The sequence below is a fragment of the Aedes aegypti genome, chromosome 2 (assembly GCF_002204515.2).
Source record: "Aedes aegypti strain LVP_AGWG chromosome 2, AaegL5.0 Primary Assembly, whole genome shotgun sequence".
Lineage (NCBI taxonomy): Eukaryota > Metazoa > Arthropoda > Insecta > Diptera > Culicidae > Aedes > Aedes aegypti.
This window is the reverse complement of record NC_035108.1, coordinates 334,389,044-334,414,186: the sequence shown is the minus strand read 5'-3', so window position 1 is coordinate 334,414,186 and position 25,143 is coordinate 334,389,044. Positions and strand designations below refer to the sequence as shown.

General features: G+C 37.3%; 1 protein-coding gene and 1 long non-coding RNA gene across 2 annotated transcripts; one reads left to right on the top strand and one right to left on the bottom strand.

The window, feature by feature from the left end:
* On the top strand, nucleotides 1-25,116 carry LOC5578314 (zinc finger protein 420). The gene is made up of 4 exons (XM_021845994.1): nucleotides 1-167; nucleotides 233-391; nucleotides 5,413-6,547; nucleotides 23,736-25,116. The coding sequence occupies exons 1-4, from the start codon at nucleotides 125-127 to the stop codon at nucleotides 25,081-25,083; spliced, it is 2,685 nt and encodes an 894-aa protein (XP_021701686.1). The 5' UTR covers nucleotides 1-124; the 3' UTR covers nucleotides 25,084-25,116.
* LOC110676799 lies at nucleotides 12,064-13,058 on the bottom strand. Its single transcript, XR_002500732.1, has 2 exons — nucleotides 12,697-13,058; nucleotides 12,064-12,277 (listed from the first exon to the last, which is right to left on the bottom strand). It is a non-coding gene; the product is annotated as an uncharacterized LOC110676799 (long non-coding RNA).
* Nucleotides 25,117-25,143: the final 27 nt, after the last annotated feature.

The window sequence follows — 25,143 nt, the reverse complement described above, 5'->3', positions numbered from 1 at the left end:
ATTTATTTACCAACAAGCAACGAAGTTTGTTTAGCTCATTATTCTCGGACTTATTCGGAATATTATTTTCCTAGTTTTAATCTATTCTGTTCATTATTGTAGCCATATTGCATCGTAATTTACGATGGTCTTCACATGGTGTAGTGTTCCTCTATGCAGAAATTTAGGTAAAGTAGTGAAAAGGCAATCTCTCGACTGTAGCGGTAACAAAATTATGTTATTCCGATTCCAGCGAGTTCCCACAAAGATCATCAGTTCTACCCGTTTCCGGAGGACCCAAACCTGCGATCGCAGTGGATACAGAAGACACGTTACCCGAATGAAATTGTTGGTCGGGAGGCAGTTTGTTGTCTGCATTTTATGAAGGATAACTTCGAGTATTGCAAGCAAAGTAAGAGAAAAACATTCAACTAAGGACTGTTCATGTTATAAAGTGGACACTTTGCATGCTTTATCTTTTAAATTTATTAATGAAATTGAAATCGGGTTTCTGTACATCTTTGGGCCCATTCACAAATTTTATAACGCTAGAGGGGGTGGGTGGGTGTCCTAGCGATGTTACGGCCCATACAAAAATTGAATAACATTCATACAAAAAGGGTTACAAGGGGGTGGGTGGGTGCCCAAAATGGTTAATTTCAGCGTTATGAAATAAATGAATGAACCCTTTCGACTTATTTGAAAAAAAAAACGAAAAACAAAACCAAATATTACCAAATTTTTTTATTATAAATTGGCTAAAAAATTTGGCAATCTATAAATATTTTTTTTTTTTAATTGCTTGTCCTTCAATTACATCATTAATAAGAAACCTTCTGAATAATATCAAGTTTATATGACCAATAGATTTTAAGACATCGTAACAATTATTTGAACCCATTTTTTGAGAGGGGGCGGAAATGAAACACGTATTTACTACTAGAAGACTACATGCCAAGAGAGCAAATTTTATTTAAAATTCCAAAGTATAAAAACCCAGATTGCTGCGATCGTTTCCCATAGTAACGCCTCGATTGTGGTTGTTGCCGTTAACATCTTTGCAGCCCAGTGGAAATCACACGTTTAAGTTGCACATGGTAGTCCTTTCTCCAACAAAAATAAAATAAACAGAATTTACTAATATAGTCAGGGTGTCGACTAGCTGGAAAAACTTGGATTGTCAGGGAATCCAATTTTTACATTAATTCAGAAAAAAAAGCATCAATACTTCGTTTCAATATCCAATCCAAATTAGAAAATGGTTGATTTCAATCTGACTTGTGATTTATTTGATTGTCTGCAAAGATATCTGTAAGGCCAACAATACAAAAGGTTGTAATCTTTTAATATTGTTTCGAAATACATATCTGGCTTACTACCTCGACATGCTTTTGAGTAGGGTGGGATATAATCTCCACCGATTTTAACTAGTAACATCTAGCTGCCCATGATATTAACATCGATAGAGATTCCAAGGCTTTTGAATGAAAAGGTTACTCTTAGTTTCTTAATCTATTCAGAAAAAACAGCAATCATTGAAAAATGCTCTTTTTTTATAATAATTTTTACTCTCGAATTTATGTGTATTGTGCTCTGCAAGAAAAATCCACGGAATGCGATTGTTTAAAAATGTTGATATATCGTCGCAGTGATAATAAAAAACGCCAAATGTTTCAGATTTAAGCCTAATTTGCTGCTGAACAGGAATCGCTAAATAAATTTCTCGCCGATTCCTTGCAGAAATTTTCTACAGCGACTCCCATTTGATCTGACATCTCTTGTCAACTGCGTACTGCGATCAGAAAAAAAGCGCTTCCTTGATCGATTCCTTGCAGAAATTTTCCATGCATCAAGATAGGCCGAGAAATTAGGCGGCGTCCATTTATTACGTAACGTTAAAATTGGAAATTTTTGACCCCCGCCCCCCCTCCGTAACGCTTTTTGTATGATTTTTTTAAATTTTTGTATGAGCCGTAACGCTTGAGTCTATTCCCCCCGCCCCCTAGAGCGTTACGTAATTTGTGGATGCCGCCTTACTTGTCAGCAGCGAATCAGGCTTTAGCAAAGATGGAACATTCGCGTCCTTGAAAAACGAAAAAAAAATCCAAGCCTACTTAAATTTTGAAGTTGCTTTTGAATTGCGCGTATATTATCTGCGCGTTACCGCCGCCGCTGGATGTTGATTTAAAATGAGCGTCGCTATAATATAACTTAGAAAAGTATCACATTGTAGTTCCACTTCTATAGTATTGCACACGTGCAATTTTGCACACGTTCTTCATTTTAGTTTTTTGCTGGACGTACAATAATGATGTTTCAGCAAATGTCACCCTCAATGTAAAAACCACTAGTGTGATCTAGTGTCCGAGTTTGGAATATTATTGGTAGTTTTAAAAGCTCTGCCTTCAGTAGGATACAGGGCTGTAGCGACTGAGTGCCTTTGAAGTAGGAAAAAAGAGACCAAGAAAAGATCGAACAGGAACCAAAAAGAGACCGCACGGGAATTAAACAGAGACAACAAGAAATCCAAACAGGAATCAGAAGATTTAAGATTTTTTTTAAATGTGGTCAGACATTTTTCTATGAACATTTTTCATCTTTTTTATTCGAAATTACAAGTTTTACAGCTCGTAATACAATAATATACATTGTTTCACGATAATTTCCAGTAAATTCATTAGAATCTAATTGCAGCATTCACCCAAAGAATTCATTCATTAATCGGCCTTCTTCAGGAATTACTCCATGAAGAGTACTTTTTGATCCTTCGACCTTGACGCTTGCTCCTGGGCAGTGCGTCAAGAAAGCCCGAGCAGTTGTCAGTTTTTTTTTCCTTTTCGGGTCGCGCGCCTTTTTTTCTGAGTGCTTTTATATAGCCGAGCAAACGAGTGAAGCTGAAAGTGGATTGTGGCTGCTCAGTCAAGGATAATGGATCAATTGGTGAGCTCGTTTCATGCTACTATTTCTAATCTATAAAACATGTATGACTGCACATTTAATCGTTACAATGGTGGGACGCAAATATGATTTTTCAACAAACTTTGGATGGTTCGTTACTGTGAGTGTCGACACAAACTCTGATTCATGATTTATTTATGTTTAACATTTTTTTCAGAACACCTCTTATTTACTTTCATTTTTGTAATTAAAAAAAACTTTGAATGGTTCGACACTACAAGTGTAGACTCGCGAAAGGTTCACTTTATTCAACAAACTTTGGATGGTTCGCCACTGTAAGTGTCGGCATAAGAATAAGAGTGTTCTATGATGTCCCAACCAATCGAGTTTTTTGTTTCTTTTCAAATGAGTAAAATATAATAACACATGCTTTCGCCCTGACAGCTGTAGGAATGTTACATTAAGGTATTTGTTCAACAAACTTTGAATGGTTCGTCACCTCAAGTGTCGGCATAATTTTCCTCTACATAGAAATTGTTCATATCATATGAAAATTTTATATTTACATATAAGCATGTATATATCTCACAAATCATTGTTTATCATGGTCTAATCGCTTATCAAAGTGAATCCTGTGACCCAACGATCCTTCCGATTAACAAACATCCTTCCCAGTAACCTTTGTGGAGATGCAGAGGCAAACACGGTCTCCAAATAGCAAAGGTCACACACTAACATTCCTTCCCCCATTCCCACCTGACTGCAAGGACGTGGCCGGCGCCGTTATTGACCCTGTATAAATAGAGGCACTGAATTATGCACACTGAAGAAGATTATGGCCAATCCCAGCCGAACTTCTAGTTGATTCTTTGTGCATTTTCACTGACTTCGGTCAATCACGGAATAGCAACCATTGATATGTGTAGTCACTCTAAGCTAAGCTTCTTCAGGAATTACTCCATGAATTAGATCAATATACCTTTAAGAATTCATATTGATATTTTTAAGGATAACCACAGAAATTATTCCAAAGACTCGACCATGAATTTCTTCAATAATTCCTCCAAGGATTTTTTCACGTATTTCTCAAGAAAATGCTGGAATTCATCCTATCGTTTTTGCTAGGATTTCGTGCTTCGCGGATTTCTTAGGATTTCCTCCAGAATTGTCGTCCAGTTTTTTCAAGAATCTTTCTAAAGATACCTTTTAAAATTACTACAGAAATTCCTCATATGATTTCTTCAGGAAGTCCAGCAGAAATTTTTTGAGAAATTTCCCAAGAAAGATGTCAAAGTTTTTATCCATATTCAAATATTTTATCCAGGAAATTGTAGAGTAATTATAGTAGATATCCCAAAAAAATCTGAGAAGCATTAGAAAATTTGATGGAATTTCTGTAGAAATTCGTGGTGAACTCGAGGATCTCTGGAAAACTCCCTACTGAGGTTTTTCAAAATGAATTGCTTTGATAATTGTTGAAAAAAATAATCAATTGACTCCCTGAATAGAATCCTGCAGGATTTTCTGGCGATCCTTGCAAAAACTTGAACAGCTGAAACTTGTGTAATTGTTGGAATAACAGCTGTAATATTTGCTGGTATGGAATCTCACGTAAAAATTAGAGGAATCCACGTAAATTTTACTTTAAAAATTACTAGAGAATTGTTTTGAACTCACTTTAATTAAGATAATAATAATAATCGTTTGAAAGAACTGCAGGATTATTCGTGGATGAAATGTTTGAAATATGTCTAGATGTGTTTTGAGAAATCTAATGAATCCCTAGTCGAATTTACTAAGAATTCCTGTAAATTGTTTTTAACAAGTTTCTTTGAAGAATTTTGGAGCTATTCTTGAGCACATTAAATTACTCCTTGAGTAATTTTTGTGCAGGTTCCTGAAAAAAAAACTCCTAATGAATTTCTTCAAAAACTCTGTAAAAAACCTTTGGAAAGAACATTGAAAATATTCCTGTAGGAATCTACGAATGATCTGCTAGATAAACTATTGGAAAAATCGGTGTGAAACTGGAAGTAGTGGAAGAATCTCTGGATGAAATTTTAGAATAGCATTTTGGAAAATTTTCACATTAATCCCTGTGGAAATTCCTGGTTAGGATTCAGATCTCACTGCAAGGAGAAGGAAAATAGCGACTTTAGAAATCTTTTTGGTTGAAAAAGAGATTTTAGAGACCTTCTATTAAAGATAGAGACTTTGCATTAAAATAGAGACCAAGTTTCTAACAAGAGACCTGCTACCAGTCCTTGGATAGTACGGGATTCCAAACATATAATTTATTCTTAAACAAGATGATTTCTGTTTTGCGAAAAGTAATGTTTAGCTTTGAACAACTTTCCTTAATAGTTTATGAAAAAATAGTTCTTCAATCAAAAGCATTTTGTTGGATCTTATATATGGATGATATGTCATGTATGATGTTTATCATTTTTTTATAAAGAAAGTGTTCACTCCATAAAATGTACAGTCCTTAGTAGAATTTGAACTTCGTTCATCATCGTCTTGTTCTTATTTCAGGCAATTCCTACGTATTGAAACCATACGCCGTGCCCAACCAGTTTCTGCCAAAGAATGGTGAATCGGAAAGCTTCCCATTCACGCCGAACAAAGGCCGAATCACGAAACAGGATGCGGGACTGCACTTTTCTGAATTGTTACGTAAATTACGGGGATCAACGCCAACTAGCGTTCCGAAGCCAAAGCCGACCTTCTTGTCCAAAGAGGACCTGGAGGTGAGAAGGAAACTGAAAGAAGACCCTCATATCCGGGAGTACGTGATGAAGGAGGCATTCCCCAATTTGGACTATGATTTACTGTCGTCTCTTCTGCAGCGTTTTTCCGATCCCAACGGAAAAGTGACCATCAATCACAGCTCAACGAAGCAAGTGATATCATTGACCTATCAAACGACAGCCGATTTGGAGGCATCGGATGAGCTGAATCCGCGCAACGTGGTTCAATTGGCACGCGATGAATCGTACGCTTCGCGACAGAAGCCACGAGAATTGGCCGAAGAGCTGGACTTTACCGGTCAAATAAGCTTCTCGGGGAAGTTTCCCAACATTTATCGGGACAACTATTTCGATAACTGGCCGACGCAACGCCGGAAGCGAAACAAAGTTGTAACTGAGCAGGAGGACCCCATCTATAGCATCTGCAATAAATGCTGCAAGCTGATACCAAGTGAAGCGATCTCAGTCCATCTTCAAACGTGCGATTTCCGAATGTCTCAATGCACCACGTGCTTCGCGGGATTTCTCTCCATCAACGAGCTGTACGATCACGTCAAAGCATCACATCCAGATGCGCTGCAGGAAACGGCTACGACCGGGCCTTTCCAGTGTGGCAAATGTGACAAAACGTTCCTCAAGTTGATCCAGCTCGGGAAGCATATAACGGACCATCAGAAAACAATCATGGAACAAAAACTTGAGTGCGGATTGTGTACTTCGGTGTTTGCGACGTTAGTGAATCTGAAGGCGCATTTCATCTACGACCATGGTATAGGTCAGGGAGCAGCGACAGGTCCTGCCATAGCGCCAAACGAACTAGTTCCCGTATCGTACAAGTGTGGCTTTTGCAGTGAACATTTTGCGCAGCCTCAGCAAGTGGCCGAGCATCTGCAGGAAAAACACTCGGAGGAGCTAGTGCAGTAAGTATATTTTGGTCGAAGCGGGAGAGGGGCGTTTGGCATAAGGTCATTTTGCATAGCAGATATTTGGCAAAATTTTGAACTATACAGGACTGGCAGACAGTCACATTCTAGAGACATAGTAATTATTTTAAGGAAAATCTTTAAAAAGTGTCTCTTATTTAATGGAATGTCTCTAAAGATTCGGTTTTATTCAAAATGGTATCTGAAGTCACCTTTTTCCTTATTCAGCTTACAATCAATGCATCTGAAAAACTTTAGATTTCTCAAAACTGGGATAACTCAAGAAGTTGCTTCTGGAATTTCTACTGCATTTCATTCAAGGAGTTCTGGTGCAGGTCTTCTAAACATTTTTCGAATAATTTCTGGAATAAAATCTCCATAGATTTTTTTAAGCGTTATAGCGTACCAGCGTTATACCAAGCATTTTTTTAAGCGTTATACCAAAACGTTATAGAGGTGCTTTCTAAGGTCATTCATATTCATGTTTTTTCCTGGGTTCCTTCCGATGTTAAAGGAATTTCTTACAAAAATCCGTCATATAACGGGTGTTCAATAAAAAATTTTTAAGTCGAATATTAAAAAAATATTTTTCAGTGTATTTAGCATTTTTTATTAACAATATACCAAATGCTCATTCTTCAAAAAACGTCCATGAATATTGAAGAAGGGGCCCTGATTAGCTGTACGACACAACTTAGTCGCGATGCTCTCAAAAGAATGCAGGGCCGCACTGAAGTCAACCTTCCGAATCCTTGTGGTCAACTGTTTCGTATCCTTGGGCCGCCAATTGTTTTTGTACACTAGGGCACTAAGGGAACCGAAAAAAATTCAATGGGACGACATGTCGCGACACTGGGGCAAATTGGTCGGGTTCGTTTCTTTCGGCACGAACCCTCGCGGAGTGCTTGCTGTTTCAACGCCTTGGAAAGAAAAAAAAATCGGCTCTTTACTTTAATTACAGAAAGGTATTGAAATATCATTCGCATTTTTTACTGAACACCCGTTATTATTATAGGTTTAATTATCTTAGTAATCGAGGAAATCCTCTAAGTAGTAGTTCATCAGACGTTCTTTCATGGAAGTTTCACATGTTTCATCAGAGGTTGCCTTCTAAAAAAATCATGAAATTTCCCTGGAAATATTCCTAAAAGGATGCCGAAAAATCTTCCTGAAAAAAATTCTCAAAGAATCTCAAAGTAATTTTTGAAGGTTAGGAAGGAAAATTACTGGTTGACAACTTAAGGATATCCTGAACGACAATTGTGTAGGAAATCCATGGAAGAAATTACTGGTTGAATTATGGAAGATGTTTCATACGGGAATCTTGGAGGAAGTCCTGATGGAGAAATGATTGGGTATATTCTACGAGTGGCGTGAGGTGAGAATTTTCGGTCCCGTATAGCGAGGTGACAATTATTGATTCGAGTGAAGTGACTCGCCGTGTAAATCAAATGGAGAGTCACTTCACTAGAATCGAGAATTGTCACCTCGCTATACGAGACCGACAATTCTCACCTCACGCCACTCGTAGAATAAACCCAAATATTATTTGTGTGGTTATCCTAAGAAAAATTCTAGGATAGTTTCTTGAAGATATCTAAAATTAAATTTTGTGCCTGTAACGCAGGTAAGCTGGTCATCTTTACGTGCTGCGTATCGAACCAAACAGAACCGTAACATTATTCTTTTTTCGTTTTAGGAATTTAAGGTTATACGATATTTATAGGGTGTCCCAGAAAGCATGGGCACGACTTCAATAATGAGAATCACAATATTTTTTCAAACAAATTAATATTTTTATATTTGTGTATTTTTCCTTGGGGCATTTTAAATGCTGCCTGTGAAAATTTTGTTTGAATAAATAAACTTTCACATTGAAATTTTCAATTTTAGAAAATTATTTCTTATCTAGCCAACACAGACCCTATTTTAGAGTTTTTTTGAAACTCAACTAGTAATGAATGATTTTTTCAAAATCCTTCGATGTGGTGAGTTCAAGTACATTGTATCTAAGACGTTCCACAAGATTTTTTGTTGAAAATTTTGTTTGGCTTTGCTAGGAAACATTTAACAAATTGGCAAAATTTTGAAAAATCGCTAGTTTTTTCTCTCCACGTACGATAGTTTCACGAAATCATAGTTTTTCAGGTATTTTCGATGTAAATAAAATTATTTCATTTTAAATTAACCTATGTTAAATGTCTATAATTTTGAATAGGCACAAATTTAAGATTGTTTTATGTTTTATTGGGTATAAACTGAATTAGTTTTGACCCTTTCAAAAATCGACCACAGCAGAAATCGGATTTCTGGTTTCTATTCACATTTCATATATTTAAGTTTTAAATTTTAAATGAAATCCCTCCCCTAGGACGTGTAATCTTGCCGCGATGGGTGGGCTTACCCCATTAGCACTTATATGCAGGGTGTCCATCCATCCGGGAAATCCGGGAAAAGCGGGAAAAACCCGGGAATTACAAATGGCCGGGAAAAATACGGGAAACACCCGGGAATTTGGAGAATACGCCGGGAAAATATGTGTTTCGAACATATGAAGACCGGGTTGCTTCAATTCGAGATAAAACTAAAAATTTTGACAAGAGGCTTTCAGAAGGCTGTCTGTCAACTTGTACTTTGCATCATGACTAGTTGAACTGATTTGGTAGAGAAATAGTTAACGATTTCTAGTGATTTTCTTTAAATCCGTTTAAATAAGTGTTGATTTTCTGGGGAGTTGTTGGGTACATTTCCTAACAATTCTTACAGATTTCTTGTGAAATGTTTTGTAGATTTTCGGTGGCAAAATGTTAAACAAATTCAAAGGAGATTTCATGGAACACCAATAAGATCCTTAAAACATCTCTAGATTGGGTACATTGGAATTCATGCTGAGATTCTTGGTGAACTGCTTGAAAGATTTCCATTTAGATTCATGACAAGTTTTTTACGAGATCTTTACAGAAATCCTAAGGGGAATCGAGGCGACATTTGACCAATCTCTTGAAATTTCTTCGAGAGATAACTGGAAATGTCATAAGGAGATTGCTAATAAGGTTTCTAGTTGTTTCTAGAAAAAGACCCTTGGCTGATTTTTCTTGAAATTCTTAGCAGATCTGTAGAGGTTGAGAAATTGTGGACAAATTCATTGAGAGTTCCATTTGACAGGATTTCTGGAGCTACTGATGAGGATTCATGATGAAGCTTCGTCAGGCTTACTAATTTGACTGATAAGATTTTTATCGATTTCTGCAGATTTACAGTAAATTATTCCAATCATCCCCAATTTGGGAATCCCAACAAATTTCCTGTAAACTTATTCGTGAATTCATGGCAAGTTCTTTGATGAATAATTCAATAGCGAGGTCTTTAAGGTATTCTTAGGCAGACTTTTGTTGAATTCTTAACAAGAATCTCGACCATATCTTTTAAAAACTGCTTGGAAGCTGCTTTGTGGATGTATGTCAAACAATTTAGCCAGCGTCACACTCTTAAAAATAATGAAAATCACTCCGGACGTAATTCACATTATGACTGAACGCGCATGATGTAAGTGATGAAACGACGTAAAAATGGGTTCTGAAAGATGTATCGGAAGATAAATGTAATTTTACATGATTAAGGACATGAAAATGATGCCGCTATGATTGACATTTCCCGAATAAGACACCATCGTCTTTAAAATGTGACACAAATTCACGTCATTTGGCTCGCTTCTTTTATGTGCATCCAAAAGACGTAAAATCGCATGATTTTTTCGGAGTGTGCATAGAAGACAATAAAATGTTTTTTGATGGAACATCGTTTCTTTTAAAAAGACCTCTCCTTGGCTACAACATGTGTTTCACCAGCTCAAGATTTTTCCGGGAATCAGCCATGGACTATGTCTAATTCCGAAGGCATTCTAGAATTTAATGAATTGGCTATTGCACTTTTTCCTTTCGTGGAAATATAGTCTAAATTTAGATATTTGTTCATATAATTTCAAAACTTCTCTGAACTTCCTATGAATTCAAGGAGCTGTTTGTGTAAAGGAAAAGTTTTGGAAATTTCTCCAGATTAGCCGAAAAATCGACTGAAAAATAATCTGTTACCTTTTATGGGAGTCTAGTAGCGCCTTTCAACATCCTACTTGATAGCAAGACAAACACCCCTATTCTTGTTTACGCTCGAATGCTCTTTCGATCGAAAACTGTTTTGCATTTCCGTTTTCACCAGCAAAATCAAGTTGGCCATGCATTCGAACGAATAGAATTCGATCGAAAGTTGAATCCGCCGTGAACGAGAATGAAGGTGAAAGTTTGCCGGGATCACTTGTTTTCTAATATTTTGAGCATCCGGGAAAAATCCGGGAATTGGAAAACTGATTTTGAATGGACACCCTGTATATGGGATCAAAGACATGTCCAGTCGTGGTGGTATCACATCAGGAAATATTTGTTTAATGCCGCGTCATCAACCATCTGGCATAGATGCATCAATCTTACGGATGTGATCCAACGGTTATCCTGTTACCAGGCATCGGGGTAACAGGAGCCGTAGCCACGCTTTGATGCAGATAGGTTAGATTTTGTTTAAATGGTTATAATATTGACTAATGAGGAGAATGACTGAGGATCCATCGAGTAGAATGTGACACAAATGTTAATTTGTTATGCTTCTCTCATTAGAATCATAATAAAAAACCACATTTATTATGTTGGTATCATAAAACTACAACAACTTCATTCTCGCAAAATTATAATAAATAGATAGGGCTTAGGCACGATGAAGCTTTATTTTGTCACCGAAAAGTGGATCCGGACAATAAAAAATGACTTTCTATTTCTTTATTATTTCTAGTATAGTTTTTAACACATAGAAATGTATTTACGACGATTCTAAATGAAAACAGACGAGACCAGATTTGAATATGAATAGATGTATAAAACAAACTGATCAAAATCATTATTGACCAACATGACAAAAGTAGTAAACTTAAAATATTCAACTTGCCCAAGTACATGTTAAAAAGGACCTTTAGCAATACTGACCAACGGGACTGAGGAAAAACTAGATCAACAGTCAACACATAAAGTTTCCGATGTCGTTGACTATAATCAGCGATGTAGTCAAATGTAATTCAATGAAAACTCACTTAATCCTGTTTATTCCTAATACTAATAACTTTCTTTCTTTCTTTCTTTCTTTCTTTTCATGTATAACAATTAACAACAACACCATCACGAGGGAGCAAGTCGTCTGTCGTATGTATCAAACGTCGTGTTAGGAGCCGAAGCACATAGATCAGCACGGACACGGATCGAATTACCATCAAACTGAGGTAAAAACGATCCATATGCGTTGGTGGGTATACTAAGAAAGGGGTTAGTAACATTTTTAGTTCTTAGCGAACACATATTGTATATCATTTCAGCCCCCTATATATTCATAATACCGTACCAATAATACCGAACCAATAACTTGGTCTATCCAAACTGTAAACTAACTTATTCAATTGAATTCTCATTTTGAGAAGATCTCAGAACAATAACAATAAGACGAACATAAAGCACATCGATGACCACACCAAACACATTTACAGTACATTTAGATTTGATACTTCTCCTCATGTTAATTATCTACAACTTGGATTCGGTACTACAAGATGGCAACATAGACCATCCTAGAAATGTATTGTATTGATTAGCATTCCAGTACGACCTTCGGAAGATAAAGACTATTTAAAACCTGAGAGAGACTCGCGAAGAGGAAAAATATCAACGTCATATGTAGCCCAGTTTCCCCTCTCACGAAACGTCAAATGCAGCCCACCGTTTTTATGGCTGAAAAAGTGAAAAGTATTGTGTTCAAAGTAAACTGTTATTAAAAACCTCAGTCGGCGGAGCAGTTTTTTCCAAAGTTGCTGATAAATCTAAGCAGAAGATTAATTATTTCTAATGTCTGCTACATTTGCTGGCATGAAAATTCACTCAAATGGCTATCTATGATTCGATGTGATGCAAACTCAATCATTTTTTGCTGAGAAGTTCATGTGAGGATTTGAACAGCATGCGCATAATTGGTATAAACACAAGTGGAATAAGAAAAAAACTCAGCAATCACAGAAAAAGAAGACCGTCTTCGCGAGTCTCGTCTCAGTTTAAAACCAAACACTTGATTCATATTTTGAAATTTATTCATATAGTATAACACATCACGTTTCAGACTAGTAGCATAAACGACTAAAATACTAGAGAATACATGACGTACAATGACGAGGCACTTCAGATAGTTCTTGTTCGCATATAGATGGAAGTACATTTCATGTTTTTCACTTGAATAACCTTCATTCCATTCGGGAAAAAAGGATCTCCCTATCGCTATCGTTTGATATACTTCCGCATTCTGTATAATTAACATTTTCTGTCTATCATTGTCAAATGATGCTTGGAGATGACATCTGTGCTACAATTTGTCAACATAGACTACTACAACATAGCTCTGTATGTTATTTCTAAGAAATGCATTAATTAATAACATATAGGGTCGATGTACCATTAGCCGCATAGCTAAGAACAAATATTCGTATAAAATCGAAAAATAAAGCCTGCGGAATTAGTTTTAGATCATCTGAAAGCTTTATACCTTGGCTTTGTGGAAAAATTATGAAACATAAGAAAACTCATGTTTTTGTATTTATTATCGCTTGTGCCACTATACGAACACATGTGCCTATAGTAGCACTATTCCTAATTTCTGTTCCTATAGTAGCACTAGCCTCACGGAATAGGCAAAACACAAATCAAAACCGTATTTTTACAAAACTTTTATATTTTTCCTTTGAAGTGTGGATTGAAAGCGTTCGATTGATGTAAAAAAGTTCCTAATTTATCAACTATTTTGTTTAATAACAAAATAGTTTCTCTTAGTAGTGCTACTATAGGAACAATAGGTTAACTATAGGTCCAAGGGAGCTAAAATTTTAAGCAAAACTATTTATTTCGATCATTTTTTGAACAAAATCGAGCTGTGTGTCAATGGTTCTTAGATAAATAGCTACTGATCTTCATGTCAAAAATTATTTTACTACGATTACCAGCGAAACGGCCGTAAAAAGCCACTAGTGCGATTATAGGGGACCGTCCACTAAGGGAACACCGACCCTATTTTCATGTCGCTTCTCCATGCGTAAATAAAAATCCGATTGCTCAGAACTAAAGGATGACTATACAAACATGACTACGGGAGGGAAACTGAAGCAAAAACAATTTAATAAAACTACTTCTGCACAATATTCATCCAAAATAGTGTTAAAGCGGGCAACATAGCCTATTCCGTCTAAATATTGGCAAAAGTAGAGGTAAAATTTGCACTACGGGGTCCAGCACAGACAACGAAGCTGTCATACAGCTCCAGCTAAGTACACCTGAAAAAAAAATCAATGAAATGATTGATAGTCTGATTACTGATGTTAAATATATTTTATTATATTTTTATTGTAGGGGGAAGTCCTCTATGCCCGGACACTTTATGTTTTTTTTTGTAATATTTCAAAATCTACATTAGTTTTACCGTTAATTTTTGTACAGTTAAAAAATTTCACATTATTTTAAGTAAAAACTCACATGAGAACGAAAATAAACCTTTACAATTCATTTTTATGGTGGATTACATTATGTACCAAAAAATTGTGTGCACTGAAATGTGTCTTCTATGCTCGGACACTTTAATTTTCACCATCAAAGTTTACATCAAATCCACAGAAAGGCCAAAGGGTGCTTCGTATGTCAGAACATGCCTTGTAGGTTCAATTTTTGCATGATGTACAGCGTATGAAGCATATTAGCGAATTCATAGATCAGTTCCATAAACTCCTTTTGGATCAGCGCCACAGATCGTCATCTTCTATGCTTCATTAGCGGTTGCTTGTATTCAGATGAAAATGTCTTCGGGAATTCAACGCGTTTATAGTTCTGCACAATTTACTTGTCAGGTTGAAGTGTGCTCTTAGGTACAATCAACTCTCCCTTACTCGATCTCCGTATCTCTATATATAGTTAGAAAACCTTAGTAAAATTTAGTGCTCATGGCTACCTCGATGGTCCCTTCAATCGCATATTTGCACTGGTTTAGTATTTTGTAACAAGATATCTCCCTAACTCGATGGTCCCTTCATTATAGAGTTATGGAGAGATGACTGTACATTATATCTTGTGGCTGCTTCTCGTGCGCTCATTTACCTAAAAAGCATCATGTTTACAAGACTTTATAAGGCCTCCAAGGACCGAAAGTTTTGTTGTTTAAGCTTTATTTTTGTTGCTGTTTGTTTTTTGTACCCTACATTTATAAAAAAGCGAATTATATATTAGATCCCAGTTATTAGGTTAACATTTTCACTGTCCGGTCATAGAGGACAAGAGGTGTCCGGCCATAGAGGACTTGCAATGGTGTACAAAAAAGGTTGCTTTTCTTTGAAATTTTACATTTTTAAATACATTTTGCATTGTGATTGATGCAAAACTTACTGAAGTCAATCAATTCAGCTTAAATTATAGGAAACATTTGTGGCTACACTTGTATGAAATTTTATCGCTTCACATTTTTTGGTAGATTGTATCAGAGTGACACTTCAACAGCTACTGTTTGTTTACGTTTGGACATGAAAACGTCATAGTTTGTATACACTGCAAAAATGTGTTTTGGTATAATCCTGGAATACTAAAATCTTAATATCATTATTCGTTTTTGGAAAATTCAAACTGTCCGGGCATAGAGGCTGTCCGGCCATATAGGACTTCCCCCTACGTACTTTATGATCGAGCACAAATTTACACGTACAACAAAGTCGCTCAGAAAAAACTGATAAGGAATGTAACACCATCAACAAACAGGTAGCGAAAAAAAATGTGAAAAATTCGAAATCTACTCTTGATAAGTAAAAGAATAAAATGTGTAAAAAATCAGATTTTTATCTGCATTTGTCTCGAAATGACAGTGTGGTAAACTGCCCATAATCGCATAACAGTCCCATGTCGACTTTTGACCGATTTGCGTTTTTTGCATAAATCAACACAACATCGTCAGAAGATCGATAAAAACTGCTAAAAAAGTAGACTTTGTTCCTAACTTGTACAAAAACAAACCCCACTTGTGTTGTCCCATCTTGAAAATATTCGCATAACAGTCACATCAAAATCCGTATAGTGGTCGGGCTCAGAATGGATACCACTTCCAGTACTACATACGGTCTCTCGGTACTACTAGTTATTCACTTATGTGTAACGAAGTAAAGGGAAATCAATTATACAGTGAAACCTCCATGAGTCGATGTTCTATGTCTTAATATTGACTCATGGAACCATACTTAAACAAACTTTCATGGTAACTATGATGATTGGCTCAAACAGCATTCCAAAGCACTTCTGTTCCATAACTCGATGTTTCCATGAGTCTCTGGTCTCTTCAGATATCGACTCATGGAGGTTAGACTGTATTTAATACACACTTGTTTACGGCATGTCATGTCACACATAATTATGTATTTTCAATTACGATGCATTACAGATTTTTATTTTAGATAAGGCTTATACAAATATTAATCTTCTTTTATGTCCGTACTTAACCACGAGAAGAATAAAAATAAATGAGGAACAAAAAAAATTAAATAAAGATCATTCTACATATTTTATTTAAGTTTTGTAATGATTCTTTGCTGGTGCTCAGGAATATGGAACTAAAACTTATTTTTGCGTTTTTCGATAACTGGTAAAATTGACTTAAGGAGTGCTTGATTGTAAGTGTGCAAAAAAAAAAACTTTTCAACGCGAAAACAAGATTTCCATATAAAAACCATCAGCAATTATCGTCTTCTTCATCTGCTTATTGGGAAAATACAGAAAGACTTTGGCTCGGCACATCCCACGAGCCACTGTATTTTAGATCTGCGGTCAAGGCTTACAGAAGTTGCCTGAAAAATTGGTTTCGTCATTCTGGATCTCCCACATATCAGATTAGCTAGATTCGCCCTGATTCAGGTTGTTCTGGAACATCTCGAATCATTTCCTTCGGTTTCCATTTCCGCATTATCCAAAAGATGATCATCTGGGTCTCTCATGACTAGGACTCATGACTGTAAGCGCATTCCACATCATGACGTGTATTTTGAGAAAGCATTCAATCCGATTTTTTTATGGTGATTCATCCATGGACATACAGTATACTATCCGTAATTCGCTATTCCGTATTGGTATCGTATTATAGAACGTGTAGTAAATGTGGGGGGGCCTAGATAGCCGTTGCGGTAAACGCGCAGCTATTCAGCAAGACCAAGCTGAGGGTCGTGGGTTCGAATCCCACCGGTCGAGGATCTTTTCGGGTTGGAAATTTTCTCGACTTCCCAGGGCATAGAGTATCTTCGTACCTGCCACACGATATACGCATGCAAAAATGGTCATTGGCACAGTAAGCTCTCAGTTAATAACTGTGGAAGTGCCAATAAGAACACTAAGCTGAGAAGCAGGCTCTGTCCCAGTGGGGACGTAATGCCACAAAGAAGAAGAAGAAGAAGTAAATGTGGGTTTTCATGGATACCTCGATGGTCCCTTTAACCAAAGTTACCCTGATTTTGTGTTCTTTAACACGATATTTCCCTAACTCGATAGTCGCCTTAACATCAAGTTACGGAGAGTTGACTGTATTATAAGATCTAAATATTTACCGCCAAAGAACATAAATAGCAAATAAAACAACCAGTGCATTAATAACAATGAGTGTTTTAGTAGCTGTCGAACGAGCCGATGAACATGATGGGACTTGTATGCAAATACATTGGTATATTATATTGTATATAATCGCATAACAGTCTCGCTACGATTTTTCTGCATTTTAAGGCAAATTTTCAACTTGAATTTAAAAGAAATTTATTAGGTTTGTTCGTGTACTCAAGAGATTCAGTGATATGTAGAAATTTAACACATTTTAGGCCAAATAGAGACTCAAAATGGAGTGAAATTGTTTCCACATTTCAATCGTCTTTTTCTAAGTTTGTCGTTTTCCAACATGGGACTGTTGTGCAAAGAGGGGCAGTAAGTCGTGCCCATACTTTCTGGGACACCCTATAGTCTCTTTTCCTGGTTACAGTGTGATTTATATATCATGTACCTAATGCCAAACGAGGTAACTTGTAACATTTTTAACTTCGATTAATCAAAATCATGATCTGAATGTCGACTAAAACATAAATTCTTTATGGAACTATTGATGGCCAGCGCACCTACAGAACTAGTTGGGAAAAGTTTGAATCGAGGTATTTTATCACATCAATAATCCTTTTTTATTTACAGCACTCAATTAAAAAAAAAAAAAACAAAATAGTTATTTATGTATTCAAAGGATTTTCTAGATGCCTGATCGAATCTAGGAGGAAATCCCCGAAGTAATTTCTGGAGATATACTTGGTTGAGCTTTTAACCCTCTCTTTCCTCTGGTAGCTCCAGAGCTCCATTGTTTTTCAACGAAATTGAGTCAACAGTTACTACAGTCAACTCTCCCTTACTTACTGAATGGGATAATTGAAATTCGAGTAAAAATCATGGGCAAATTATGTCAGCTTTGATATTTTTAAGGGTATTTCGGGATTTCCGTAGAAATTCTGATATTTCGGAAAGAGTTTTGAGATTCTATAGGAAGGAGGAATTTTGAATTTCTTTGCGAATTTTGGAATTACGAGAATTTTATTGTTTCGGATGTCGGACGGAATTCAGCTATTTATAAAGTAATTCTGAATTTTACGTGAGCATTCTCTGCTTTCCTTTCTGGGATAGTGCTAGGCATTCTGAATTGTTCATAATAATTCTGGAATTCTCAAAGCCATTCTGGGATTCTTGTGGGAATATCAGAAATCCGGTTCACGATACGTTTAAGACGGTATTTCTGTAAGAATTTATGAGATTTCAATAGGATTCCTGCAAAATTTGAGTTTATTAAGAAACTCCGCAATCTCACTGCACTCATAAGTTTTTTTTTTCGGAATTCCTAAAGATTCCTTCCAGAGTTCCAAAAAAACATTCCTCAATCCAACCATTATTGTGATTTTTTTTTATTAATTCTAGGAATTTCAGGGATACTGTCAGAAATAATGAGAACACTACAGAAATACTTACAAACATAAATCCATCATCGGAATTCGAAATACAATTACAAATCGCAGAGGACGCTCAAAGTTCCAACGCAATTTCATCAGAATCTTAATATTGAAATCTTAAAAATGCTAGGAACTCTATAACTTTGTAATTTCAAGATTTCTTCATAGGATACGGATTTCTAGCTATAATCGCAAAAGTCAAATATGGCATTCCCTCTATTTGCATGATTTCAAGCTTCTTTCTGTGCAGCAATGACAGCTGACAGCTCACCCGTATGTAGTAAACGCTCATGCTCGAAAGTAGTGCGTACTGCATGTTCGACAGGTTTTTTATGCATACCAAAACTGTAGTAAACTCTGTGGATTTTGTTTTTGAGTAGAATCCCATCAGATCAATCCAACAGTCAACTAAATATTTCAATAATACCCTCAGTGCACCAGATTCCGCTCATTTAAGGGAATTAATGTGATCAAATGTGTATTATAAAATAATTATTGAGCCGATCCATACATGTCACTATGTAGCTCAAAGTATAGGCAATCAGCGGCAAATTAAAGTAAATAAAAAAAAATGATTATACTTGTTACTTTATCGAAGTGTTCCTATTTCCGCTCACGGTTAAAAGATTCCATGACGAACATACTAGAATATACATTATTTCGAATTTCGTTACTTACCCTAATAATTTTATGATCAAACCACAGCTACAACAGCAATAAAGCTGTGGTTTGACCATAAAAAAATCAGGGTAAGTTGAACAATTTTTAAAAATTTAGTAATTTTTTTTTTTTTGCATAAACGCTTACTTGATAGTCGCTCACAGGGTATAATGTTTTTAATATAAAGAATTATTTTAGCAAATGAGAATGATGTCAGGCGACTTTATTTGAAAGTTTTTGGTGTTGTTAGACGATATCCATGCGAAAAAGATTGAATTTTTACACTAAGAATCCGTTTTTACACTAGTTTTTACGGCAGCATGAGCGGCTACTGATGTACGGATAGTACAACTGTTGATAAACAATCGAATTTGCTATTGAAGAACGAACAACAAGACATTGTGAAACTGATTTCGGAAACTTAAGCCCATTTTCAACATTGTTTGGGCGCTTTTGATAAATATGCTTTTTTCATGAAGAGATAGTCAATTAAAGTCGTGGGCATGAAAGGGTTAAATGTATCTGAACAATGTTCAGTGAACATGTTGCAGAAATTCCCTGGGAAGTCCTTGAAGAAACTTTGAACAAATTGTAATTGTAATTGTAATTGCTCAATCCACACCCTGGCAGACAATTATCCGCCCATCTAGACACGGGCTGGGTGAGGACCTACCAAGCCTCCCCCGTTAACATGTCCTATACCGTTTAGCACACCGGGATCTTCCACAAGCAGGCGCCGGAATTAAAGCGGTCCCACAAGCTTCAGATACATTAAATAGATATAGTCCCTCTGGCACTAAACCGAATAGCGGCCTTCATATCATCACTAGCACTGCCTATCCCGCACGCCAAACAAAATGCCGGAAGTGGCGTGCCGTGTAGAACATCCGATGTTCTACACAGCACATCACCTCCGACACCATGCTCAACGTACAGCAAAGACATCGCTAATAAAAAGCGGAATGCGTCATTCGATTCAGTGCCAGAGGGACTATAAATGTAACGAAGAGGAAATGAAAAGATAGTAGAGATGGTTTGGTTGTTGGATTGCTGAAACGAGAAGAAATAAAGTCATTACGTTAAAACGTGGTTTTTATAGTTGAATAAATGTATCGATAGTTTCTCATCTGTTTCTTTTCCGTGTCGTAGTTGCGTCGATTCTATCCACCTCGAGTTTTGTCGTCTCCGCTCGAGCAATGAGGACCGCGATGAAATGAAAATATAAAAATATGACCATTAGTGTTTATCTATTATTTAATGTGATTCTCATTTGCTTTTAAATACCTAAGTAACATGTGAACTCTGCCTCTATCAGAAAATTCTAATGAATTATATTTTATTCTCCTGCACTTTCCCTAACACAAAGTATTCCTATTTAGTAAGACATTTACAAGTGCAAAAGCGCAAATAAAAGTGTGGGACCTCATCGAATCATGTTGATGCCCTCAGAGCACTCATTCTTCGATTTGCGAAAAATGAGTCCGCCGAAAACACCGACCCGACTCGACGCAATCGCGCACCTCTACCAACGCCTCCGCACATGCAAAAACTTCTTCGATAAACCTGTGGTGTGAAAGAAATGCGCAATATTATTTTAATTTCAATCCTAACTGCATGACCCGTAGGCTCTATGCGTATGATTGTTCATTATTTTAGCTAAATATACCAGTTATTCCTGTACATCAGAAGAAAAGAAAAACGATTAAGAATATCTTGCAGCGTAAAGTTTAAGTGATCAAATATTAATCCTTTCTTCGAACCTAATTTCATTATACATTGTGTTATGCTATGCTTCGCTTGTGATACGAACAATTAGATTTATCAATATAATGCATTAGCATCCAAACAAATACCCTAGAAAATTTTCTTATTGTCCGACAAACATTTCAAAACAATTACGAACTGCAAAAATTCAACGGTAACTTTACTCAACAAAGCTTTCATTCGATCACCCTTAAAATACACAGTCATCAGTAGACCATGCACTATAATATCCTCCTAATATAACGCAGAGCTAAAAATCCTCTCTTGCGTTACCCAATCTGAACAAGAAAACATTTTCAAATACTTCCCATAATTTGTGCACGGCAAAACAGATTCCACTTTCTACGTAATGTAACCTAGTATGAACAGCTGCCCAACTCTCCAGACCTGCGCCCTCCAAGATCCAAGGTGCTGCTACCTTACGTTCAAAACTTCTTTCCTCAAAGTCTGTCTATCAATTCCGAACTCTATTGCATACTACCATACCAATCAGACCCTATTCCTGACAAGACACAGAGTCATAACCCCAATGTGATGGATTTACCCAGTAAATCCACAACCTTGTCCTAACCCCTCTTACGTTTCGCTATCCTCGAAAGTCACCCATATTGATGCTTGGCAAAAAATATCAGTATTCAATCCACAAATCCCAAATTACACCACATTACGTTGGTCCGTTTGGCGTCGCCGGTGGATACCTGTTCTGACATTCGTTTCTTTTAAACTCCATTTCAACCATGTCCCTCCACTTTATCAATACGAATGTTGACGAATCACGATAATCTGAAGATCGTGACCAGAACGGAGGTAGGATAAATCACTAGGGACCAACTACCACCTCCTTGAAGAAACTTTGAACAAATGCCTGAATAATATTCTGAACTTCTAAAGCTAATCATAAAACATACAAAGACCAACACTTGCTTTGATATCACAAAGAATCTTTAAAGAAATTCTCAGAAAAATAAGTGTTGGATGTCTGGTCGGATTCTGGGAGGAAAAAAACTTACAAGTATTTCCTGCTTCTTGTTTGGTCCCTTTCTATAAAATTCCTGTTTCAAGGCTCTTTGTCGCTACTAGCCCTGCTAGCGTAGAAGAAAACGTTACAGAGAGGATATAGGAAATCGTAAATTTGGTAATTCAACTGTTGTGTAATGCGTAGACACCGCCATGTTATAAGAATTGATAAAAAAATCAATGCTAGATATTTAGCTACTTTTAGCAACAATATTTGCAGTTGCAATATATGTTGATGTAATTTCCGAGAGGACAGTATAAAAAAGATTTCCGTTATACCCGGAAAAGAGGCTTCTAGTATGGCTAGAATAAAATTATTTTATCTTATTCTATTTTCGACACTTTTGATTTATGTTTTCATAGAAAAATCAGGCAATTTGCCAAGAGAAGTAGTGTTTACCCTTATACAATGCAATTTCATGAGACATGGATTTAACGTGGATTCAATACTTATTTTACATATTTATGATAATAAACGGGATAAATTGTACTTGTGGCCGCACCTCTATGGGCAACAAATTTAGAGGATTTGAATTTCGGTGTCTCTAAATTTAATTGTGATGGTTTTTAGAAAAAAATGTTATGAGATCTTGAATGATGCTTAAATAATAAACCTACATAAACTTATTTCAATGTTGTTTTCCAACTCCTCCCCTAAATTATTGAAAGGTGGCCCATTTCACCTAACGGACATTTTGCATAGAGCAGTTTCATAGAAGAACTTTATTTTGAAGAAGGCATATAATTCTCATTATGCCAAACAACGTCCTTACAAGCATGGGAAACATTCACTCGAATATTGCATTTCTCTCGCTCACATCCACAAGCGGTCAAGAGCAAGATTGCCGTTTCTCCGACCAAGCTGAGTGTTTCAATTTTCAATGCGCTTTCTTCTTGTTCGCCGAGCGACAAGTTAGACAAAAACGGCAACAGAATGATTCACTACCGACTCCTTGTGCCGAAGGCATCCAATTGCTGTAGCGAATGATTCTTTACATTCCGATTCCGCACGAGTGGCATTCGTATTTGAGAGCTGAAGAGCGTTCACTGACTGGTAATACACAAGGCGAAATGTTTCAGTGAACGCAAAATCTGTACATTTTGCAGGAAGCTTTCAGTGATCGAATGGCGAGCGCGTTCTTTCGTGTATCCAATTTAAGAGAGGATAGGTGCTCTCTCCGCTCCGTATATCTTTTCATTTTCGGTTTATCTCAATCGTTTACGATTCTTCGGGATTGCGCTCACCCTAGCAGCTTTCGGCAGTCATTGAACATTCGGTGGCAGCAGATACTTTGCAGATATTTTATCGGTAGCGTTCGGGTGAGTGAGTGAATTTCCCATGCTTGCGTCCTTATACGAAACGTCTTTATGTGAAATGTCCTACCCTCTTACCTAACATATAATTTGATATTATGTCCAGCGGCCGTTGTTCCAAATGATTATAATTTATTTTTATTTAAGCTGCTTTTCGCCCATGGCGAGTTCGCCACTATTATGACAAGTCCGTTGGGCCAAAATGACCGTTATGGCAAATAACCTTAATGTCAAATGGCTTTATGTGAAATGACTCAGATCTGGTCAAAACTTCGAAAAACACTTTGTAATTCGTTCATATTTTTCTAGGTATAATCAGCAACAATCCTCGATCGGAACTACTGTGCCTTCCATCAAGAAACAATTCAAACTCACTGAAGCCGATATGGGAGGCCCGGAGGGAACCTTCGATATATTTCTGTGCAAACAATGCCCGGCACGGTATCGAACCTTGAAAGACTTCAAGGCCCACTCGGAACTCAGTGGCCACCAGCTGCTGCAGAATTGCACTTTTTGCGAGAGTGACTTCAAAGACGAATCCGCCTACAATAAACACATCAATACGCACAACCCCGAAAAACTGTTCCGCTGCAATAAATGCATAGGACCAGCAATAAATTTCGAAGATTTGGAGCAACTCATTGAACATCGCAAAAAAGTGCACCCCAACGAAACGAGTTGGTTGTTCAAACCGTGCAAAGTATGCAAGAAATACGTCTATGTTCCGACGATGGGTCTGCATAAGGCTTTTCATCGGTCCACAACTGAATACCGATGTCCCGAGTGTAACGTCGTCGTTTCCAGAAACGAAAGGAAATCTCACGCTCAGCGACACCACAATGAGCAGAATGCTCTTCGCAAGTGCCGATTTTGCCACGTGTTCGAAGTGAAGGAGCTTCTCACGGAGCACGAAACAATTTACCACCCGGAGGAAACCCCGTATGCCTGTGCGCTCTGCGAAACGAAATGTGATACCCAGGAGCAGTTGAAGTGCCACGTGGACATTCACCACAATCCGACGGAGTTCAAATCCCTGGGGCCGTGCCTGTACAAAACCATCGCCGTCGAAAATGCCGAATACTACGAGTGTCGGATTTGTCTGATCGATCACGTCTATCGGGCCGAAATGGTCAAGCACATCCGGGCGGACCATATGCGAAAACCGCGCCAAAACACGTGCACGATTTGTGGCCGTATTTTCCGACGAGCACGGACACTGCTCACCCATCTGAAGAAGCTGGAATGCCAACCCGGGCAGAATTTACCGCTTGTGAAGAAACCGTGCTCGGTGTGTAAGAAGTGGCTGCCGAAGCAGGACCACGCAGCACATTTTAAGCGCGTTCATCCGGGATTGTTTCCGATTGTGTGTGTTCTCTGTGGCCAGTCGTACACGGATCAGAGCCACATTCAACAGCATATGGACATGGATCACACCGTGGAGGAAAGGCATGACTTTATTTCGCGCCAACGCGGATACCAGGTGTTCGTCGACGGTAAGTATCAGTACTTCGAGTGCAAACTGTGCGGCCAGGAGTTCACTCATAAGCTGACGTGCGAGGAGCATTTGCGGATGCACTCGTTTGGTGTGTTTCTGCAGGATTCGGACATCATTATGGAGGTCGATGTGGTGGATGAAGACGTCGATGATGACGATTGAGGTCTTTCAATAAATTACACAGCGCAACAAGGATCTCAAGGATCAAATTATGTGTCTCTA